The sequence below is a fragment of the Zophobas morio genome, unplaced genomic scaffold, assembly GCF_036711695.1.
Source record: "Zophobas morio isolate AGI-343-1 ecotype UQ-CSIRO unplaced genomic scaffold, CSIRO_AGI_Zmor_V1 ptg000012l, whole genome shotgun sequence".
In the NCBI taxonomy this organism is placed as follows: Eukaryota; Metazoa; Arthropoda; class Insecta; order Coleoptera; family Tenebrionidae; genus Zophobas; species Zophobas morio.
The window spans coordinates 3,892,029-3,914,287 of record NW_026972117.1 but is presented as its reverse complement, the minus strand read 5'-3'; the positions used below and the strand labels follow the sequence as shown (position 1 = coordinate 3,914,287).

Sequence of the window (22,259 nt, the reverse complement as noted above, 5' to 3'; positions counted from 1 at the left end):
CTGTAATAAGAATAAATTTTAAAAATATTTTTTTCAGGAATTTTCAACAAGCGAGAACTTATTTCAGGAAAAATTTATTTATCTCTCGATTTTATGGCTTATTGGACAGAATAACAAAACATCCAAAAAATTTTGACTAATTAAGTTAATTTTTTCGGCCTAATTTTAATACGGCCTTTTTCTACGTTATTTGGGGAGGTACGACGGAAATTACCATACATTTATGATCCCTTTAGTTTGATTTATTAGGATTTAACTTTTTGTCGAAATAATTTGTGAAATTTCCGGCAGAGATTTTATTTCAGAAAAAAATTTAAATATGGTGGCTCTCTGAACAAAGTAACAAAACATCGACGGAATTGAAACAAGGTACGAGTACATTATTTTCCGACTTTGTTTTTTCTCAAAAAATTCGTTTCAGGATTTATTTAATGAGCTTTAATATTTGGTGGAAACGCCGGGATAATTTGTTTAAAAAATATTTATTTCAAGAATTTTAAAGAAACTTTTAAGAGATTTATTTCAGAAGAATTATGTTTCTTTCTCAACAAAATGGGTCTAATTTGAGCAATTGAACTGTTTTTAATAAAAATAAAAGTTACTTGTGGAGATACCATGAAAATAATCAGAGACTGATTGAATTAATTTTAATTTTTGGTGTGCGTTTGGTAGAGGCGGCATGAAGATAAATCAATATAAAAATATTATTTCAAGAACTTTTTAGAATTTTTCCCTATTCCTGTAGAAAATACATTTTTCTTTAAATATGATGACTTTCCGGACAAAATAGCAAAACATTCGCTGGGTTGGAACAAGGCAAATTCCCCTTTTCTTCCTAATTTAACAATTTAATTTGATCTACTCTAATTTTTTCAAAAAGTTGTTTTTCTCCGTTATTTTAGGAGATATGTTCGTGATCCTGAGTAAATTTCCTTGAGTCTTTTAGAGTTAATTTAATCAGCTTTAATTTTTGTGTAGAAATGGTGGAGGCGCCGGGATAAAAGAAGTCGATTTTTACAATTTTTTCAAAAATTTTGACTTTGAAAGTGGATTTTTTGAAAATCTTAATTCCAGGTAATCAACCCATTATGTTCTTCGATTCAGTTCCTCGAGATCTATCGTTAAAAATTTTTTGTGAATTTTTAGGCAACTTTCCAAAATCCAAATTTTCAATACGAAATTTTCAACCTGTTTTGAGCATTTCCGAAAATTACAAGGATTTTTTTAGATTTTAACATACATAAGCTATTTTCAGCTTCATTTCTTGGAAAATTCCAAACATTTTCCGGGATTGCCAAATAAATGTACCGATTTTTATAATTCTTTTAAAAATTTTGACTTTTAAAGTGGATTTTTTGTAAATCTAAATCCCAGGTAATCAAACCCATTATGTTTTTCGATTCAGTTCCTCGAGATCTATGGCTAAGAATTTTTTATGAATTTTTAGTCAACTTTTCAAAATCAAATTTTCAATACGAAATTTCCAACGTTTTTTGAACATTTTCTAAATTGCAGAATTTTTTTAGATTTTAACCTCTATAAGCTATTTTCAGCTTCATTTCTTCGAAAATTTCTAACATTTTCCAGAATCGCCAAATAAATTTACCGATTTTTAAAATTGTTATAAAAATTTTGACTTTGAAAGCGGATTTTTTGAAAATCTTAATTCCAGGTAATCAACCCATTATGTTCTTCGATTCAGTTCCTCAAGATTTATCGTTAAAAATTTTTTGTGAATTTTTAGGCAACTTTCCAAAATCCAAATTTTCAATACGAAATTTTCAACCTGTTTTGAGCATTTCCGAAAATTACAAGGATTTTTTTAGATTTTAACATACATAAGCTATTTTCAGCTTCATTTCTTCGAAAATTCCAAACATTTTCCGGGATCGCCAAATAAATGTACCGATTTTATAATTCTTTTAAAAATTTTGACTTTTAAAGTGGATTTTTTGTAAATCTAAATCCCAGGTAATCAAACCCATTATGTTTTTCGATTCAGTTCCTCGAGATCTATCGCTAAGAATTTTTTATGAATTTTTAGGCGACTTTTCAAAATCCAAATTTTCAATACGAAATTTCCAACGTTTTTTGAACATTTCCTAAATTGCAGGATTTTTTTAGGTTTTAACCTCTATAAGCTATTTTCAGCTTCATTTCTTCGAAAATTTCCAACATTTTCCAGAATCGCCAAATAAATTTACCGATTTTTAAAATTTTTTTTTAAATTTTGACTTTGAAAGTGGATTTTTTGAAAATATTAATCCTACGTAATCAACCCATTATGTTTTTCGATTGAGTTCCCCGAGATCTATCGTTCAGAAATTTTTGTAAACTTTTAGGCAACTTTGGAAAAAATGATTTGTTTCAGAAGAAATCCACTTCCTCAACAAAATAACACAACATCCATTCAATTGAAACAATTTTTTTTCTTACCATTTTTTAGCTTAATTTAGGTAGGTACAGCCTCTTACGCTTTATCAAAATTTCCACCAAACTAAGGTTCTTAGGACTGATTTTATCTGTTTTATAGTATTAAAAAATATATATTTCCGAAATATTTAAGAAAATTCGTTAAAATGATTTATTTCAGAAATTCTATTTTCGTTAAATATCACCACTTTCTGAATAAAACAACTCGAGGAGGTACGACTAGAATAAGTAAAGATTTATAATCCTGAGAAAATTTCTTATTACGTTAAAAACTCTATAATTAAAGTCATTAACTTCATATAAATAGACAAATTAATAACACACGGAAAAGGCTCTTTAAGCTTATTTTAAAAACTTTTCATTCGTTACACAGGAGACAAGTTTTCCTTTAAATATCCATTTTCTGCAAAAGTTATGCAAAATAAATGTCTTCTTTTTTTAATTTTTAATCAAAAGAATTTTTAAGCTATTTTTATGATGCAACGAAAATAATCAAAGAAACTTTAGTTTTTGATGTAAGATTTCCTAGGAGAGAGAAAATTATTTTTCCTTGTGAATAAAGTAGCAAAACTTGAGCAAAATTGAAACAAGATAAAAATATCTATTTTAGCTCTAATTTGAACAATTATTTAATTTGACCGACTTTAATTTTTTCACAAAAGGTGCTTACCTCAGTTGCTTGGGGACAACATGTTGAAAAGAAGTACAGATTTGTTATCTTGAGCAAGTATCCCTTGGATCTGATGTCCTTAGGGTTGATTTAATTACTTTTAATATTGTATAGGAATGGTGGAGGCGCTAGGATAATAATTTACTTAAAACCTATTTATTTAATGAATTTTCAAGAAACAATTTTCCTTACTATTTTCGGTCTAATTTAGCCGACTTTAATTGGTTTCAAAAAATGGTATTGCCTTACAGGGGAAACATGAGGAAAATAAATACAGATTCGTGGTCCTGAGTAAATTTTTTACCAGACTGATGCTCTTAGGGCAGAATTTTGCTGTTTTCCGTTTTACGTAAAATTAGGTAAGCCTCGATAAAATAATTTAAAAAATATAAAGCACCTTAAAAAGAATTTTGAAAATTTTAATTTTTCCAAAAAAGTCCTTGTTCTCCGTCATTTTAGGAGACATAACGAAAAGAAAAATACATTCATAATCCTGATCTGATTCTTCTTAGGTCTGATGTCCTTAGGAGGTGATTTGTTTTCGTGTAGAAATGGTGGAGGCGCCGGGATAATTTATTAAAAACATTATTTCAACAAATTTTAGGGGACTTGCGTAAGGGATGATTTATTTCAGCCCTGTGTTTTCTTTAATATATCACGACGTTCTCAACAAAATAAAACATCCACGCAAATTAAAGAAGATGAATTCTTTTTTGCGGTCTAATTTAAGCCTGTTTAATTGTTTTTAATGAAAATAATTTTCTAAGTTACTTGTGAAGATACGACGGTGTTTTTAAACAAATTTTTCATGAAATTGATGCCTCTTAGGAGTGACCTAATTAATTTTAATTTTTGGTGTAAGAGTAGTGGAGGCGCCAGGACAATAAATTAGTTTAAAAATATTTATTTCTGGACTGTTTACGAATCTATCCCAGGAAATGTTTTATTCCTGTAAAAATTACATTTTTCTTTAAATAACATGACTTTCTGAACAAAATAGCAAAGCATTAGCGGAGCTGAAACAAGTTGATTTAACTATTTTTAATTTTGTGTAAGAATGCTGCCAGGATAATTTACTTAAAAACTATTTATTTCAGGTATTTTTGACTAAAAATGATTTGTTTCAGAAGTCTTTTTTCGGTAAAATTAAGCAATTTGAATTTTACGAGTACTACCTAAAGACAATTTAAAAAAAAAATAATAATTTTTCCGCTATTTTAAGAGTCATGACGAAAAGAAGTGTACATTCATAATCCTGACCTAATTCTTCTTCGGTTTGATATCCTTAAAAGGTGATTTGTTAAGATTTAATTTTTCGTGTAGAAATGGTGGAGGCGCCGGGATAATTTATTAAAAATATTTATTCCAACAAATTTTAAGAGACTTGTGTAAGAGATGATAAGAAATCACGCAACTGGGTCTAATTTGAGCAATTTAATTGTTTTTAATAAAAATAATAATTTACTGACTTAATTAACTTTAATTTTTGATGTAAAATTTGTAGAGGTTTAGGGATGTTTTATTCTTGTAAAAATTATATTTTTCTTTAAATATTTAAATCGAAAATTGCAAAATCTAAAACGTGCACCTTTCAAAAGTTGCAAAATCGGAAAACTGAAAAATTTTAAAATGAAATTTTGAAAAGATTCTAAACGTAAATTTGAAGAGAAAAAAAAGTGTAAAAGTGCAAACTGAAAAATTAACGAAAATTAAAAAAAATATATAAAATAAGAACATTGAATAAACGAAAAATTGTAAAAATAACTCGAGAAATTTTAAAATGGAAAAATTGCAAACCGAAAAATTGTAGAAAAGAAAAATTTTTAAAATTAAAATTCAAGAAACAAAAAATTATAATTTCGAAACATTTAAAAATCGAAAAATTAGGAAAACAAATAAAACAAAAAAGCGAAACCAAAAATTGCAAACCAAAAAACTGAACAAACGAAAAATTGAAAAATTGAGAAGCTGAAAAATTTAAAATTGACAAAAACAAAAATTTAAAAAATTTAAAACCGAAAAATCAAAAAATTGGAAACCGAAAAATTACAAATCGGATAACTGGAAAATTTAAAAACTGAAATACCCAAAAATTGTAAAATCGGACAACTGAAAAATTTAAAAATCAAAACTCGGAGATAAGCATATCGTAAAATCGAAGAAACCAAAAAATTGACCTGAGCGATTGAAGTTGAAAAAACACAGAAATATAAAATTGGAAAATTGAAAAACTATGAAAGTAAAAAAAAATGAAAAATTGCAAGCCAAAAAACTCAAGAAATAGAGTAAAAAATTAAAAAATTTAATATTGAAAAATTAAAAACAGGAAATTCTTGAAGTTGTAAATTGAAAACTCTACGAGATGCATTTTGTAAAATTATGAACAAATTATCGATTTTTGGATTTGTCAGTTTTTCAACTTTTCGATTTTTCAGGTTCTCAGTGTTTGAGTTTTAGGATTTTGCGATTTATTTGTTTATTAATTTATTAACTTTTCAATATCTCCGTTTAGGTAATTTTCAATATTTCGATTTTTCAATTTTTCCATTTTTCCTTCTAGTTTTGTTTGGATTTTTTTAAATTTCAGTTTTTTCAATTTTTCGGTAATTCGATTTTTCGATTTTTCGACTTTTTTCTATTTCTCGGTTTTCTACTTTCTCGAATTTTCGATATTTTTTCGATAAGTTTTGGGGTTTTTCAGTTTTTTATTGTTCAATTTCTCATTTTTTCAATTTGTCCATTTCACGATCTTCATTACTCCGAAATTTCAGTTTTGAGCGATTGAAATTGAAAAAACACAAAAATATAAGATTGGAAAATTGAAAAACTGTAAAAACTAAGAGAGTAAAACATCAACATGAAAAATTGCAAGTCAAAAACCGAAGAAATAAAAAATTAAACAAATTAAAATTGAAAAATTAAAAAAAGAAGGATATTCTTGAAGTTGTAAATTGAAAACTGGCAAAATCAACAATTGAAGCATCCAAAAAAATTTGGAAAATCGAAAAACTGAAAAATTTAAAAGTGAAAACTCTACGAGGTGCATTTCCTAAAATTAAAAAAAATATATCAATTTTTGGGTTTGTCAATTCTTCAACTTTTCGATTTTTCATGTTCTCAGTGTTTGAGTTTTAGGATTTTCCGATTTATTTGTTTATTAATTTATTAACTTTTCGATATCTCCGTTTAGGTAATTTTCAATATTTCGATTCTTCAATTTTTCCATTTTTCCTTCTAGTTTTGTTTGGATTTTTTTAAATTTCAGTTTTTTCAATTTTTCGGTAATTCGATTCTTCGATTTTTCGACTTTTTTCGATTTCTCGGTTTTTCACTTTTTCGAATTTCGATATTTTTTCGATAAATTTTGTAGTTTTTCAGTTTTTTATTGTTCAATTTCTCATTTTTTCAATTTGTCCATTTCTCGATCTTCAGTACTCCGAAATTTCAGTTTTGAGCGATTGAAATTGAAAAAACACAAAAATATAGAATTGGAAAATTGAAAAACTGTAAAAACAAAGAAAGTAAAACATCGACATGAAAAATTGCAAGTCAAAAACCGAAGAAATAAAAAATTAAAAAAATTAAAATTGAAAAATTAAAAAAAAGGATATTCTTGAAGTTGTAAATTTAAAACTCGCAAAATCAAAAATTGAAGCATCCAAAAAAATTTGGAAAATCGAAAAACTGAAAAATTTAAAAGTGAAAACTCTACGAGGTGCATTTTCTAAAATTAAAAAAAATTATCGATTTTTGGGTTTGTCAATTCTTCAAGTTTTCGATTTTTCTGCTTCTGAATGTTTGAGTTTTAGGATTTTCCGATTTATTTGTTTATTAATTTATTAACTTTTCAATATTTCGATTCTTCAATTTTTCCATTTTTCCTTCTAGTTTTGTTTGGATTTTATTTAAATTTCAGTTTTTTCAATTTTTCGGTAACTCGATTCTTCGATTTTTCGACTTTTTTCGGTTTCTCGGTTTTCCACTTTTTCGAATTTTCGATATTTTTTCGATAAGTGTTGGGGTTTTTCAGTTTTTTATTGTCCAATTTCTCATTTTTTCAATTTGCCAATTTCTCGATCTTCAATACTCCGAAATTTCAGTGTTGTAATTTTTAAATTTTTCGGTTCTTCAATTTCTCAAATACAGTAACATTGAAAAAAAAATGGAAAATTAAAAAGGTGCAAATCAAAAAAATCAAGAAACGAAACAATTGAGATAATTGAAATTGAGCAAACAAGAATTTATAAAATCAAAACATTGAAAATTTTCAAAATAAAAAATAAATGAAAAACTGAAACCAAAAGTTACAAATTGAAAGCTTGAAAAATTAAAAAATGGAAAATTGAAAAAATTCGAAAAGTGGAAAATTATAAAACTCAAAAATATCACCTTGAAGACTCGAAAAATTGCAAAATCAGGAAACTGAGGAAGCAAAATAAAGAAAAATTGAAGAATTGAAAAACCCCAATCAAAAAAGCTACGAATCTGTTATTAATGAGAGATTTTTGTAGAGGTCATCAAAAAACAAAAATCGCAAAATTTAATTTTTCGTGTTGAAAAGGTGGAGGCGCCGGCTTAATTTATTTAAAAATACACGCAACTGAAAGAAGATGAATTCGTCTTCACTTTAATTTTTGGTATAAAAACGGTAGAGACGCCAGGAAAATAAATTAATATAAAAATATTTATTTAGGAAAGTTCAGGTATTTTTCCTAGAAGTTTTATTTTTCTAAAAATCATATTTTTCTTTAAATATGAAGATTTTCCGAACAAAATAGAACAAAACTGTCGCAGAATTGCAACAAGATAAATCACATTTTTTCTCTGTAATTTGAACATTTTTAATTTGGGCGATTTAAATTTTTTCAATAGGCGTTTTCCTTCCTTGCATTAAATACATGCTGAAAAGAAGTGCAAATTCGTGATTTTGAGTAGATTTCCTCCGGTTTAATGTTCTTCATGGTTGATTTAATAAGCCTCAATTTTTTGTGCTATAAATGGTGGAGGCGCCGGGATAATTTATTCAAAAATATTTGTATCAATAATTTTTAAGAAACTTCCGTTAGAGAAGATTTTTCAGGAAGAAATTAAATTTTTGATTAAATATTACACCAGTCTTAACAAAATAACAGAACATCTACGCAACCGAAAAAGATAAATTCCCTCTTGCAGGTCTAATTTAAGCAATTTAATTGTTTTTAATAAAAATATTTTTTTGGGTTGCTTGTGGATACAACGAAAATAATCAAAGAAAGATGTTTTTAGATAAATTTTGCATCAGCTGATGCCTTTTAGAAGTGATTTAATTGTAGCTGTTAGGTTGGTGGAGGCGCTAGGAGAATACATTGATTTAAAAATATTTATTTCAGGAATTTTTATTAATCTTTCCGAGAAAGTGTTTTTTTCCCTGTAAAAATTACATTTTACTCTAATTAAGGTCCATTTAATGAGGTTTAAATTTTATGTAGAAAAGGTGGAGGCGCCGGGATAATTTTTATAAAACATATTTATTTCAAGAATCTTGGAAAAACTTTCAATAGAAATTTTATTTTTATATCAATATCATGACCTTCTCGACACAGTAACGAAACATTTTTTCGGTCCAATTGGACCGACCTTAAATGGTTTCAAAAAATAGCATTTTCCTCCGTTACTCAGGAAACATGAGATAAATAAGTATAGATTCGTAATTCTGAGTAAATTTTCCACCAATTTTATGTAGAAATTGTGAAAGCGCCGGGACAATAAATTTAATTTGTGTGTAAAGAAGTCGGCAACATTTTCACATTTGACTTGACTATTTATAGTTATCGCACTGTCTTTATTTCGTCATGAAAGAAAATAATAGAACACCAAAATGTATTTATGTTTCATTTTTACCCCAATTATTCTCAATTCACCTGTAAAACACAACGCTATTCAAATATCTTCCAAAACATTCATATGAAACCCACCTCAGACGGTTGGTACATTTGTATGAATAAGTTATACTAGACCCCAAATACGAGACAAAATGTCTGCACCCAGACAAGAAGTCTGCCATTTCGTACGCCCCGGAATGTCATTGTCCCACGGATTGACGCAGACTTGCGAATTTTCTTTAGTAAACTTGTCCACATGATCGACCTCCCCCCTTCACTCACCTGCAATATCCCGTATTTATACTCTATATCCAAAAAGTTGTATTCCCTAGCATACGCCGACCTCACGGCTGGCTGCTGGGAGGCCCCCGTGGCCGTAATTCCCCCATGGTTGCCGCTTCCTTCCTGATGCGCCAGAATATTAGCCAAACTTGCGAAAACCGGCTCCGATGCGAAAGCCAGCGTTTCGGCACACTCTTCAATCGGATGGAGCACGTGCAGGATTTTCGGGTGCCGAAAGCGCTCCAGCTGCCTCACGGAGCTCCGCAGGATCTCGGTGACGGTCTCCTTGCGCTTGGGCTTGTGCAGCTTCTCGGCGCAGCGCTTCTCGAAGAGGAAGACCGAGCACTCCTGCAACAAGAAAGCCGCTTTTTCGGTCAAAGGAATCTGCATTGGGGATTTCGGAGGTTGAGCAGATGATTAAGTTGTTTATGCGAGAAGTTTGACGAAAACAAGTGGAAAAGTCGGGTAGTTGGGCAGAGGGAAAGAATAACAAGTCGGAAAAACAGGGTGAAGGGTTGAGGGCACGAAAACAATTTTTTAAAATGGGGTGTGGCGGAAAAGTGGTCGGGAAATTTTGGTTCACTACATTTTCATGTTGTGTTAGAAAAATTCCAAATTTGAGAATCGAAAATCGAAAAGTCGAGAAACCAAAACATCGAAAAGTTGAAAATTGAAAAATTAAGAAACTAAAAATTGGAACATTCGAAAATCGAAAAATTAAGAAAAAAGTCGAATATCGAAGAATCGAAATGTAAAGTAATTTCATTTGATTTTTTTCAAATACGAATAAATTCGTGCGAATTCGAAAATTGGGCACCTGGTGATCTATTTTCGGATAAATTTAAAGGAATTTGGTGTTTTGTTGCTGGATGAACTTGAAAAAATCTTTTGGGCTTTCAGTGTTTTATTTTTTACGAATTTGAAAAAGTCATGAGTGACGCGCTGTTTTTGTGTATTATTTTAGGAGCCTATGAAGATTTTTTTTGTAAATTGAAAATTGAAAAATTACTTAAAACAATTTTGGGAAACTTTGGTGTCCTATTTTTGGAAAATTTGGACCTGAACTCTTTTTGAGTTTTTGAGATTCCGTTTTTTTTTGAAAAATTGAAAACAATCTTGAGGTTCTATGTATTCTATGTATTCCTGTTTGGAAAGACGTTTGAAGTGTTTTGGAGCCTCTTGTGTCTTTTCCAATAATAAATTTAATTAAATTTCTTAGAGAGTATCTCGTTGGCCAAAATTAGTCTTATCTTAGCAGCTACTAGTGCCGCCCACCCACCCTCTCTTTTCTTAGAGGGTATATCATTTGCCAAATCAGTTTTATCTTAGCAGGCACTAACCCCGCCCACCCGCCCTCTATTTTCTTGGAGGATTTGTCATTTGCCGAAATAAGACTTATCGTAGCAAGTACTGGCAGCACCCACCCTTCCGTTATTTTCTCAGAGGGTAGTACTTGCTAAGTTAAATCTTATTTTGGAAAATGACATCTTCTGAGAAAATAGGGGCGGGTGGGCGGGCTTAATACTTCGTAAGATAAAACTAATTTTGGCAGATGACATATCCTCTGAGAAAATGGGGGCGGGTGGGCGGGCCTAGTACTTGGTAAAATAAAACTTATTTTGGCAGATGACATATCCTCTGAGAAAATAGGGGCGGGTGGGTGGGGCTAGTACTTGGTAAGATAAGATTGATTTTGGCAAAAGGGTATATCAGTAAATTTTTATTAAATCGTAAAAAATATATCGCTAAAAAATAAATATTTCAGACAATCCTGACATGGAAACTTGAACTTACTGGACGTATGGCTTTTATTTTTCACTTTCTTTCTGGGACGAATAGTAATATTAGCTGCTCATATGTGTTAAACAATGGCTGTACAGTTTTATTACTTACAACTCAAAATATAGTTACATGAAATATTACAATAAATTTGAAGTAAGAGTAAAATACGTACATTCTTAATCTACCATGGACTAGAAATATTAACAATTATGTAACTCCAAATATTCCAGTTTCTAACAATAACATGCTTTCCACCGGGTGACTCATATAAAATCTAATTCGTCGTCATAAATAGGAAAAATCAGTCGAAAACGTCTGAAATTACTTAATTAAGCTTAAATTTTTCTTACATAATCATTTATAAGCAAGCAGTAGCCCCGCCCACCCACCCCTACTTCTTTCCAATGACTACTCTAAATATTGTTCAGTCTTATCTTGGCAAGTGATAGCCCCGCCCACCCGCCCTCTATTTTTTTAGAAGGTATGTCATTTGCCAAAATCAGTCTTATCTTAGTAAATACTACCCCCACCTTCACGCCCTATTCTCATTTTAACGATTTTATTTCTGTTCAGCAGTATAAAATCTACCTTTCATTCAGATACTAAAAATCACTAAAATGAAGATGAGGGTAAGTGGGCGGAGTTAATTATATATTCTTTTGTAAAGTGGCAAGAAAGTAATAAAACCTGGACTGTTAAAAACAGAAGAAAGAACAAGAATAAAATAAAAATACATTTCTTATTTCAGAAGAAAGAAAGAACGGGTGGGTGGGCGGGGCTAAGTTTAACTTTTTCCTACTGTCGTTTATAAACAAACAGTAGCCCCGCCCATCCATTCCCTCTTTATTTCAATGACTACTCCAAATATTGTTCAGTTTTATCTTGGCAAGTGATAGGCCCACCCATTCTCTATTATTTTGGAGGGTGTCATTTGCCAAAATCAGCCTTATCTTAGTACGTACTAGCCCCACCCTCCCGCCCTATTCACATTTTAACGATTTTATTTCTGTTCATCAGTATAAAATCTACCTTTCATTCAGATACAATAAATCACTAAAATGAAGGTGGGGTAAGTGGGCGGAGTTAATTATATGTTCTTCTGTAAAGTGGCAAGAAATTAATAAAACCTGGACTGTTAAAAGCAGAAGAAAGAACAATAATAAAATAACAATGCATTTCTTATTTTAGAAGAAAAAAGAACGGGTGGGTGGGGCTAAGTTCAACTTTTTCTTACAGTCTTTTATAAGTGAGCAGTAGCGACCCGCCCACCCACCTCCTCTTTATTTCAATGACTACTCCAAATATTGTTCAGTCTTATCGTGGCAAATGATAGCCCCGCCCGCCCACCCTCTATATTTTAAGAGGGTGTCTTTTACCAAAATCAGTCTTATCTTAGCAAATACTAGCGCCACCCTCCCGCCCTGTTCTCATTTTAACGATTTTATTTCTGTTCATCAGTATAAAATCTACCTTTCATTCAGACACAATGAATGACTAAAATGAAGGTGGGGTAAGTGGGCGGAGTTAATTATGTGTTCTTTTGTAAAGTGGCAAGAAACTAATAAAACTTGGATTGTTAAAAAGAGAAGAAGAACGATAATCGTATTTTTTTGTTATACTATTTGCTATAAAAACGCCTTTCTGATTTCAGAAGAAAAGAAGAACGGGTGGGTGGGCGGGGCTAAGTTTAATTGTTCCTTACTGTTTTTTATAAGCAAGCGGTAGCCCCACCCACCCACCCCGTCCTTATTTCAATGACTACCCTAAATATTGTTCAGTCTTATCTTGGCAAGTGATAGCCCCGCCCACCCGCCCGCTATCTTTTAAGAGGGTGTCATTTACCAAAATCAGTCTTATCTTAGCAAATACTAGCACCACCCTCCCGCCTTTTTCTCATTTTAACGATTTTATTTTTGTTCATCAGTATAAAATCTACCTTTCATTCAGATACAATGAATTACTAAAATGTAGGTGGGGTAAGTGGGCGGAGTAAATTATGTGTTCTTTTGTAAAGTGACAAGAAACTAATAAAACCTGGACTGTTAATAAGAGAAGAAAGAACGATAATCGAATTTTTTTTGTTATACTATTTGCTATAAAAATGCCTTTCTGATTTCAAAAGAAAAGAAGAACGGGTGGGTGGGCGGGGCTAAGTTTAACTATTTTTTACAGTCTTTTATAAGCAAGCAGTAGCCCCGCCCACCCACCCCCTCTTTATTTCAATGACTACTCCAAATATTGTTCAGTCTTATCTTGGTAAGTGATGGGCCCGCCCACCCATCCTCTGTTATTTTAGAGGGTATAATTTGCCAAAATCAGTCTTATCTTAGTAGGTACTAGCCTCGCCCACCCGCCCTATTCCCATTTTAACGATTGTATTTCTGTTCATCAGTATAAAATCTACCTTTCATTCAGATAAAATGAATCACTAAAATGAAGGAGGGGTAAGTGGGTGGAGATAAATATATGTTCTTTTGTAAAGTGGCAAGAAACTAATAAAACCTGGACTGTTAATAAGAGAAGAAAGAACAATAACCCTGTTTTTTTTGTTATACTATTTGCAATAAAAATGCCTTTGTGATTTCAGAAGAAAAAACGAACGGGTGGGTGGGCGGGGCTACTGCTTACTTATAAAAGACTAAGAAAAAGTTAAACTTATTCCCGCCCACCCACCCGTTCTTTATTCCAATGACTACTCTAAATTTTGTTCAGTCTTATCTTGGAAAGTGAAGGCCCGCCTACCAATCCTCTATTATTTTAGAGGCTGTCATTTGCCAAAATCAGTCTTATCTTAGTAGATACTAGCCCCGCCTACCCGCCCTATTCTCATTTTAAGGATTTAATTTCTGTTCACCAGTATAAAATCTACCTTTCATTCAAATACAATGAATGACTAAAGTGAAGGTGGGGTAAGTGGGCGGAGATAAATATATGTTTTTTTGTAAAGTGGCAACAAACTAATAAAACCTGGACTGTTAAAAAGAGAAGAAAGAACGATAATCGATTTTTTTTTTGTTATACTATTTGCTATAAAAATGCCTTTCTGATTTCAGAAGAAAAAAGAACGGGTGGGTGGGCGGGGCTACTGCTTACTTATAAAAGACTGTAAGAGAAAGTTAAACTTAGCCCCGCCCACCCACCCGTTCTTTATTCCAATGACTACTCCAAATATTGTTCAGTCTTATCTTGGCAACTGATAGCCCCGCCCACCCGTCCTCTATTATTTTAGACAGTGTCATTTGCCAAAATCAGTCTTATTTTAGTAGATACTAGCCCCGCCCACCCGCCCTATTCTTATTTTAACGATTTTATTTCTGTTCATCAGTATAAAATCTACCTTTCATTCAAATACAATGAATCACTAAAGTGAAGGTGGGGTAAGTGGGCGGAGTTAATTATATGTTCTTGTGTAAAGTGCCAAAACCTGGACTGCTAAAAACAGAAGAAAGAACAAGAATAAAATAAAAATGCATTTCTTATTTCATAAGAAAAAAAGAACGGGTGGGTGGGCGGGGTTAAGTTTAACTTTTTCTTACAGTCTTTTATAAGCAACCAATAGCCCCGCCCACCCACCCTTTCTTCATTCTAGTGACTACTTCAAATATTGTTCAGTCTTATCTTGGCAAGTGTAATTTACCAAAATCAGTCTTATCTTAGTAGGCACTAGCCCCGCCCACTCGCCCTATTCTTATTTTAACGATTTTATTTCTGTTCATCAGGATAAAATCTACCTTTCATTCAGATGCAATGAATCACGAAAATGAAGGTGGGGTAAGTGGGCGGAGTTAATTATATGTTCTTCTGTAAAGTGCCAAGAAATTAATAAAACCTGGACTGTTAAAAACAGAAGAAAGAACAATAATAAAATAAAAATGCATTTCTTATTTCAGAAGAAAAAAAGAACGGGTGGGTGGGCGGGGCTAAGTTTAACTTTTTCTTACGGTCTTATATAAGCAAGCAATAGCCCCGCCCACCCACCCCTTCTTCATTCTGGTGACTACTCGTAATACTGTTAATTATTAACTTGAAATCCAAAGATCGTAAATCTAATTATTAATTTTTCCCTACGAATATTTTATTAAAAAAAAAATTAATGTCTTGAGTCAACAACTACCAAAATTTATTTTTCATGTTTCCTCTCAATTTCTCTAAACGAATTTGCAACTTTAAAATAAATCCACAGAATTGAAGATTTAAATGTAAAGATCACATAAATCTAATTTTGATTTTCAACAAAATTTTATATTTTGACTCAGTGACTTAAAACTATATACATATAATATTTTTTCAAAATATTTTGAAAACACGATTTCCCAAATCTATTTTCAGTTACAAAAATACAATTTAAGACTAACTATAAAAATTTTTAAATTTTCTGAACAAAGTTTCTTAATTTTTTTATGTTTTCTCTCAATTCCTCTAAAGAATCTAAATCGACAAATTTGGAAAATATTTAATGTGAAGGTCATAAATCTAATTATTAATTTTTCATCGTGGAAATTTTTGATTTTCAAGAAATTTTAATATTTTGACTTCAAAAAACTGTAATAATTTTTTCCACTGTAACTTTGAAATTAATTCACAATTTTGGAGAATATATATATGTATATTTTGATTTTAATAAAGGTATTAATTAAATAAATTGTATGTACATACTACTAATAAATATTTAACATGACAGGGGCCTTTAAAATAGGTTATTTTGTCAGCGTGAGTATTTTTAGGGATTTTATGATGTTTAACACACAAAAAAAGGAAAAAACAGAAACCATTAGCGCCTTTTTTAGAATATTTCTGCCACATTTTTTGGTTGATTGAACTATTTAGAAAGCTGCATTTTGATCCATAATGCATCTAGATTAATATCATTTTTTCATAGAAAGAAAGAAAACATTTTTATTTCTCTTCTAGCGAGTCCCTTACAATTGACGTTATTCATCAGCTTGTACTAAAACGCAGACTCACCTAGGGTTCGCCATTTTCATCAGGCTGCTAAACCCAGAAGCGTCTGTTATCGAAACCATGATTTAATGTCAACGAACCACTCAAAATAATAGGTACGGAGATAGAGTAACCCCAGTAATAATAGCAGAAACTAAACCATTATGCAGCTATGACAATGCATTTACCGCCACTACAACATCGTGTTAACTACATGACAGCAAAACACACAACACACGTAGTGAATTTGATTTAACACAAGTCTATTCAAACACATCGTATCGCATTTCATCTTCAGGAAATGAACAGGACCGGCCAACGAAGTGAATGCCGATGCCGCTGTAATTCCAATAAAACTTGTGCATTCACTAACCACCCACCAACCTAAAAATAAATCGATTTTTCAAGATGTCGTTATACAGAATTTCCACGGGAAATTTCGTTTCGCATACGGCAAATATTGATTTGTGGAAATTAATGTTTGGAACTGGGTTGTAGGGATTACCATTAGTAATGGTTTTATAAAGTTATTTCATCTGGAAGCATTTGTGGGAGGGATTAGGGCCAACTCAAACACAACAACTTGTGCATTCGAAGCAGTGTTTCACTCAAATCTGTATTCCCGCTGTTCTTCCTCAAATAAAGAAAGAAGTGCAAAAATGGAACGAAACACATGCATCAATTAAAACTCTGTACTTAGCTTTTAAATAGTTTTCCTTTTCGAATTATTCTTCAATAAATAATCGTTTTGTTGTTTTCTGACCTAACGCTCACCAAAAAATGTGCGCTACTGTTACATACATATAACGGGATTACAATAAGCATTTAAGCGTAAATGCGCTAATGCGATGTTAAGGTTTATGAATACATTGTTGTTAATACACCGTTCACAAATTATATTAAATTTTACGTATATCCAACGGGATACAGGAAATTATTTTATCCGCTTAAATGATATCATTAGCACGAAAGGGTTACACCTTCATTAAAATTTGAATTAAGCTTCTACTAATTTTTACTTTATTCGAGCCTAATGAGCATTGCTTGCGCCGCTCGGGGGCAGAAATCGCATTTATTTGTGCTTTGTCTAAGTCGCTTCGTTAATAAAGTCACGAAATTTCGTTCCGTAAGAAACGATTTGAAAAATCTTTATTTTTACTCGAACGTAAGCTGAATGAATAAGATTCTTACCGAAATTAGAAATTGTTGTCAAATTTTTATGTGTATGAGGAGTATTTAAATTTTATAAAGTAAGATACTCTTACACTTGTGGTTTATGAATCCGTGTTGCAAAATCAAAATTGTGTGACAACATTGAAACTACAAAATCGAATTGTAAGTAACCTAATAATAAAATTTGCGCCATTCCACAATTTTGCCGATTAAAAATTTTACAGATTCCAAACGTTCAGATTTTTGGGAAAAAATTCTTCTACTTTAGATTTTTCGGTATTTCAAATTTTGTATATTTGCGTTTTCGATTTTTTTAATTTTGATTTCTCGATTTTTCGGTTCAACAAATTTTTTATTTTTCGGTTTTTCGATTTTCGCTTTTTATGTTTGTTTTTTCAATATTTGAATAATCGAATTTTCAATTTTCGAAATTTCGAATTTTCGAATTTTCCATGTTCTAATTTTCAATTTTTTAATTTCTTTCTTCGATTTTATAATTTTCGATTTTCGACTTTCGATATTTAGTTTTTTCTATATTTCGATTACTGGATATTTGGATTTTTTGAAATCTGGTTTTTCACTTTTTTGAGTTTTCAGTTTTTCGATTTTGGACTTTTATATTTTCGGCGTTTCTGTTTTCCGATTTTTCGGATTTTTGATATTTTGTTATTCGAATTTTCCTTTTTTCCTTCGAGATTTCTCGATTTTTCAATTTTTTCATTCTTCGATTTTTGATTTTTTTAATTTTCGAGTTTACAATTTTTTCATTCTTAAGTTTTCAGGCTTTTCAATTTCGCGAATGTTTCATTAATCCGATTTTCGACTTTTCGACTTTCGTTCCTTGATATTTTGAATTTCAATTTTCGAATTTTCGATTTTCAAATTTTCAATTTTTTAATTTCGACTTCTTGATTTTTAATTTTCCCATGTTTAGAATTTCCGATTTTTCAGTTTTAGATTTTTCGAGTTTGGATATTTCTTTTTCTCTATTTTTCGATTCTTGGAGTTTTCGATTTTTCGAAATCTCGATTTTCGAATTTTGATTTTTCAAATATTTGATTCATTGAATTTTCGATTTTTCCCTATTCGAATTTCCAATTTATTTTCTTTTCGATTTCCCGATGTTTCAAGCTTGCAATTCTTCGATTTTAAGTTTTTCGAATTCCGAAATTTCGATTTTTAATTGTTCCATTGCACTTTTTAGACTTTTCGAATTTTCCATATTTGAATTTTCAGTTTTTTACTTTGCGATTTTCAATTTCTCCATTCTGCTTTTCCCAATTTTCAACTTTATTTTCCGATTTTTCGGTTTTTCAAATTTTCGATTTTCGGTACTCAAATTTTCAATCCTTAAACTTTTCGTTTTTTCCATTTTTCGACTTTCCGATATTTCGATTTTAGAATTTTCGATTTTTCGTTTTTTCTATATTTCGATTTCTGGATTTTCCATTTTTTGAAATCTCGATTTTCGATTTTTTGAGTTTTCGATTTTTCGATTTTCGACTTTTATATTTTTGACTTATGTTTTCCGAATTTTTGGATTTTTGTTTTTTCATTTGAATAATCGAATTTTTGATGTTTCGTTATTCGAATTTTCCTTGTTTCCCTCCAGATTTTTCCATTCTTCGATTTTTGATTTTTTGAATTTTCAATTTTTGCATTCTTAATTTTTTAAGTTTTTCAATAGTTTTAAATTTCGATTTTTCGATATTCGAATTTTCATTTTTTTATTTTTCAATTTTCTAACCTTCAGTTATTCAGTTTTTTGATTTTTCGAGTTTTTGCTTATCGCTTTTTTGATTTCCTGAGTTTTCGATCTTCGACCCTAAAATTTTCAGTCTTTCTACTTTTCGATTTTCCGATTCTTTTATTTTTCAATTTCTCCAATTTTTAATTTTTCGAATTTTCAGTTTTAGAATTATCGATTTTCGAATTTTCAGTTTTTTTATTTCGATTTGTCGATTTTTCGGTATTTCAATTTTTTGACTCCACAATTTTTCGATTTTAGAATATTTAATTTGCCGACTTTCGATACTTCGTTTTTTCTATATTTCAATTCTTGGATTTTTGGATTTTTTTTTAAATCTTGATTTTCGATTTTCGACTTTTATATTTCCGATTTTTCCGATTTTACGGATTTTTGTTTTTTCATTTGAACAATCGCATTTTTTATATTTCCTTATCCCAATTTTCCTTATTTCCTTCCAGATTTCTTGATTTTTCAATTTTTCCGTTCCTCAATTTCGATTTTTTTAATTTTCGAATTTTCAATTTTTCCATTCATAAGTTCGTAGTCTTTTCAATACTTTTCGGGTTTTCGACTTTTCGACTTTCGTTCCTCGATACTTCGAATTTTCAACTTTCGAAAGTTCGAATTTTCGAAATTTGAGCTTTCAATTTTTTTAATTTTGAATTTTCGATTTTTAGATTTTTCGATTTTCCAATTTTTGGTTTTTCAGTGTTTCGATTTTCGATTTTTATTTTTGTTTTTTCGAACTTTTGAATAATCAATTTTCAATATTTCAAGATTTTACTTTTCAATTTGTTTCCTTCTAGATTTTTCGATTTTTCAATTTTTCAAATATCCGATTTTTCAAATTTTCGATTTTTGGTTTCTTGAATTTTCAATTTTTCAATTTTTCCATTCTTAGGTTTTAAGACTTGTCTATATCTTCACATTTCGATTTTTTAATTTCGATTTGTCGAATTTTCGGTTTTACATTTTTCGGTTTTTCGACTTTCAATATTTCGTTTCTTCTATAATTCGATTCTTGCATTTTTCGATTTTTTCAATTATCGATTTTCGATTTTTTGGGTTTTCGGTTTTTCGATTTTTGTTTTTTCATTTAAACAATCAGATTTTCGATATTTCGTTATTCGAATTTTCAGTTCGTTTCCTTGTAGATTTCACGATTTTTCGACTTTTCAATTTTTCGATATTTTGATTTTTTGAATTTTCGAATTTTCAATTTTTCCATCCTTAAGGTTTTAGGCTTTTCAATATTTTTACATTTCGATTTTTCTAAATTCGAATTTTAATTTTTTTTTTTGGTTTTTCAAATTTTTGCTTCTAGATTTTTTGATTTCCTGAGTTTTCCATTTTCGATCCCCGAATTTTCAGTCTTTCTACTTTTCGATTTTCCGAGTCTTTTCAATTTTTAATTTTTACGTTCTTTTTTTTAATTTTCAATTTTGCGAATCTTTCATCCATCGGTTTTTCGATTTTCCAACTTTCGTTTCTCAATATTTCGAATTTTCAATTCATCAAATCGATATTGGAATTATCAATTTTTTAATTTCGATTTTTCGGTATATTTCCATTTTTCGACTTCACGATTTTTCGATTTTAGAATTTTTGATTTTCCGACTTTCAATATGTCGTTTTTTCTATATTTCGATTCTTGGATTTTTTGAAATCTCGATTTTCTATTTTTTGAGTTTTCGGTTTTTCGATTTTTCAATAATTTTACATTTTGGTTCTTCGATATTCGAATTTCCTTTTTTCTTTATTTTTCGATTTTCAATTTTTGCCAATTTTCAGTTTTTTGATTTTCCAATTTTTACTTTTCGGTGTTCGGATTTCTCGAGTTTTCGATTTTCGATTCTCGAAATTTCGGTCTTTCTACTTTCCGATTTTTTGAATATTTATTTTTCCAATTTTCATATTCTACTATTTCTAGAATTCATTTTCTTTTACTTTTGGATTTCCCCAATTTTCAACTTTTCCATCCTTTAGTTTTTCGAATTTTCATTTTTTTTAATTTTCGATTTTATTATTTTTCAATATTTCAATGTTTCGAATTTCCGGGTTTTCAATTTCAATTTTTCGACTTTCGGTTTCTCGATATTTTGAATTTTGATGTTCCAGTTTTAAAATTTTCGGTCTTTCGACTTATTTTTTGATTCTTGGATTTTTCGATTTTTCGAAATTTTCATTTTCGAATTTTTGATTTAAATTTCAAATACTTATCTGATTCATTGAATTTTCGAGTTTTCAATATTCGAATTTCCAACCTGTTTCGTTTTCTACGTTCAGGGTTTTTTAAAGTTTTCAAGTTTTCGATTTTAATTTTTTTTTTGATTTTTGAATTTTTCATTTTTCAATTTTTCCGTTCATCAGTCTAAAACTTCAATTTTTTACATTTCAATTTTTCAGTATTCGAATTTTCAACTTTTTTAATTTTCGATTTTTTGATTTCTCCAGTTTTCGGTTTTCGATATTCAAATTTTCAACCCTTTAACTTTTCGATTTGAAAGTCAATTTTTTTCAAAACCATACAAACTGCCGTATTTCGCTTATTATTATAGACGATTAGGGAAAAATAGCAGTAATTTGAAAAGAAATGAAGTCGAAAATAACTTTTGAGAGTCGAACTACAAAAAATGTCTTAAAAAATATTGAAAAAAATAAAAATTTCCAGAAATCATCAAAAATTTCACAAGGTAGTTTTTGACAAATTGATCTTCTGGAAAAACGGCCTAAAAATCCACAAAAAATTCTGGAATATATCTCGACCAGCTGTTTTGAAAAATATAGCATGTTTTCGAAATATTCATTTTAAAAGTCAAATTTTTTAAAAATTCTAAAATTTTCCACATTTCATTTGGCAATTCTGGTTAAAAAAATTAAAAATAAAAGCATTACTAGTCTACAGAGAACAGAAAAACGAAACGGAAGAACTACTATTTCACATTATAAGATTTACGAAAGCTGAAGAAAGCCTGAAATTATTAATTAAAGTTTTTTATTCTATTTTAGAACCATAATCTTATTTATAAGCACCCAAATGCGGGCTTAAATTGGTCTTTTTAGCACAAATCTGTCAAAAATTGCTAAGCAACAATTGATTGTTCATTTACACTAATCAATTAATTATTCAAACACGCTTCGATATTCAACGTTTTTCTTAAGTTGGAAAAATAATATTTTATCAAATCATTACCTGACCGACTTCAAATTCTTCTAAACTTTCGTTTGAATAAAGGTTTTCCGCTTCTTTAATTTACATTTTGAAAAACGAATTATCAAATAATCAATGTGGTATCCATAACAACATCAAAATAATAGCCAGCTATGTATTAAAATTCGTATCGGCACAATTCACACAGTCTTGCCG

General features: G+C 30.0%; 1 protein-coding gene across 4 annotated transcripts in view; it reads right to left on the bottom strand.

Moving 5' to 3' along the window:
- The window catches only part of LOC135127667 (SCY1-like protein 2), a 274,358-nt gene that overhangs the window by 143,679 nt on the left and 108,420 nt on the right, over positions 1-22,259 (bottom strand). For all 4 annotated transcript variants that reach the window (XM_064054200.1, XM_064054197.1, XM_064054199.1 and 1 more), the window contains exon 3: positions 9,247-9,594. In XM_064054200.1, the coding sequence (XP_063910270.1) occupies positions 9,247-9,594 (348 nt within the window). The remainder of the gene's footprint in view (positions 1-9,246; positions 9,595-22,259) is intronic.